Genomic DNA, 2046 nt, shown 5'->3' on the forward strand with positions numbered 1-2046 from the left:
AATAATAATAATAATAATAATAATAATAATAATAATAATAATAACAATAATAATAATAATAGTAATAATAATAATAATTAGCATTATTAATAATTACGGTAGTGTTAATAATAATAATGATAATAATAAGCCAAATAATACTTGTTAATAAGAAAAATTTAGAAACAAACCTTAGACGACATGCTGTATTAATTTGAATACCAAATCGTATATTCACTTGTCGTTTCCGATTGCTACATTCCATTCCGGTTGGAATTGATAATGTTTTACCAGTAGTGATACTTTCAATTCGTATCATTTGTCCCATATCATATCCTAATGATTTTACTATGTCCACAACATTTGAATTGGATGAAATTTCGACAAAAATTGCATCAAATCGATAAAATTGTTGAAAATAATTTTGTTTGGTTATATTAGCATAATGTACACTTATTGATATATCATCCAATAATCCATGATGAGTGATAAATTTAATCAATACCTATAATTTATGCATTATTTTATTAATATCATAATGAATTAATGTTGCAATATCCAAATATTCTATAGAGAATATTTGATTCCAATATTTTCGTTAATAAACGAAAATATTGAAAATAAAAATGTATGCTTTATTGTGACTTATAATCATTTAATTAAAATTGGAACCAATTATCTAAATATTGATATTTTATATTAAGTTTAATATTTAAAAAATATTATACCATTGAAACAGCATTGATACATGCTGTACCATTCCAGTATAACCAATGAATTAGATGACTCTTTTCCGGAATACCTTCCATTGATACTACCGTACGATTTCCATTGTTCTAAATTTTTTTTTTTTAATTTAAAAAATTAGTTCCTTTTTTTAATATTCGAGATTATTTATTCCTAGTAATTAATTCCTATACAAATATGTTTGCATACTTCTCACTTATTATATTTTAATAATTAATTTAATTCATAAACTTATAAAGCATTGAACTTATAACAGTATCTAATTCAAGAAATTATAAAAAAAAAATTATATATAAAAATAAGCATAATTTAAAATTAGAAATGAATTATACCACCATTATTACAATGACATTTAATTTTAGCATTGCAAAAGAATAATTATCTTGCATTGCTAATCAGTAAAATATTTTGCATGATCTTAAATCGTTTGCATGACCTTAAATCGTTTGCATGACCTTAAATCGTTTGCACGACCTTAAATCGTTTGCAAGACGTTAAATTCTTTCGCATAATTTAAAATTATTTCCATCCTGAGTTATGTTGCATTTACATTTTTCAAGAACATATTATTACTTTGCTTCATTTAATTTAAATTAATCAATTCATTCATGCAAAAATTTTAAAATGAAAATATGAAAATTTATTTGGTAAAAATCACATACTTTTGTTGAATATTTACGCAAATAATAGCTAACATTAAGATATTTTAAATCATTGCAACATTTTTCATCAAATATATTCCATTGAGGTAAACAAGTTATGCTGATATTTTTGAAGAAAGCTAAAATTGTTGGAAAAAAATTTTTTTTTTTTTAATTATTATTTTCTTGAACAATGAAAATTTTTTTCTTTAAATTAATGTAAAATGATAACTTTAAATTCGAAATAACTATTTATTTATTTGTTTGTTTTTTAAATCCATTTTATTCATTTCATCAATATTTATGCATAATAAATAGAATTTTTTAGAAAAAAAAAATAAAAAAAATAAACAAATAATTGAAACAAACGAAGTAATGCGGTTCCGGTACATTGATCAGAAAATATTGTTACCGGATATTCAAACGGTGTTATTTTATCATCATCCAAGACCTCAATTATTTCTTCCTAAAATTCCTAATTGATATTTTTACAAGAAATAATAGTCATTTCATTAGCACAAGTTAAGTTAGATGGTCACCTTATAAAAAAAAAGGGAAAAAAAATTGAAATATTCAATTGGAACAATTTTAAAAATTAAGTTTATTAAAAATCTTTTCTCTTTTAAAAATTAAGTTTATTAAAAATCTTTTCTCTTTTAAAAATTAAGTTTATCAAAAA

At 21.4% G+C, this 2046-nt stretch overlaps 1 protein-coding gene across 1 annotated transcript in view; it reads right to left on the reverse strand.

The window, feature by feature from the left end:
• LOAG_18817 (hypothetical protein) overlaps window positions 1–788 on the reverse strand; it is a gene marked incomplete at both ends in the record, with an annotated part of 2397 nt that extends 1609 nt beyond the window's left edge. The window contains 2 exons of the mRNA XM_020451480.1: window positions 171–484; window positions 708–788. Of these exons, the coding sequence (XP_020304731.1) occupies window positions 171–484; window positions 708–788 (395 nt within the window). The remainder of the gene's footprint in view (window positions 1–170; window positions 485–707) is intronic.
• Window positions 789–2046: the final 1258 nt, after the last annotated feature.

Source organism: Loa loa (genome assembly GCF_000183805.2).
Source record: "Loa loa unplaced genomic scaffold supercont3.552, whole genome shotgun sequence".
NCBI lineage: Eukaryota > Metazoa > Nematoda > Chromadorea > Rhabditida > Onchocercidae > Loa > Loa loa.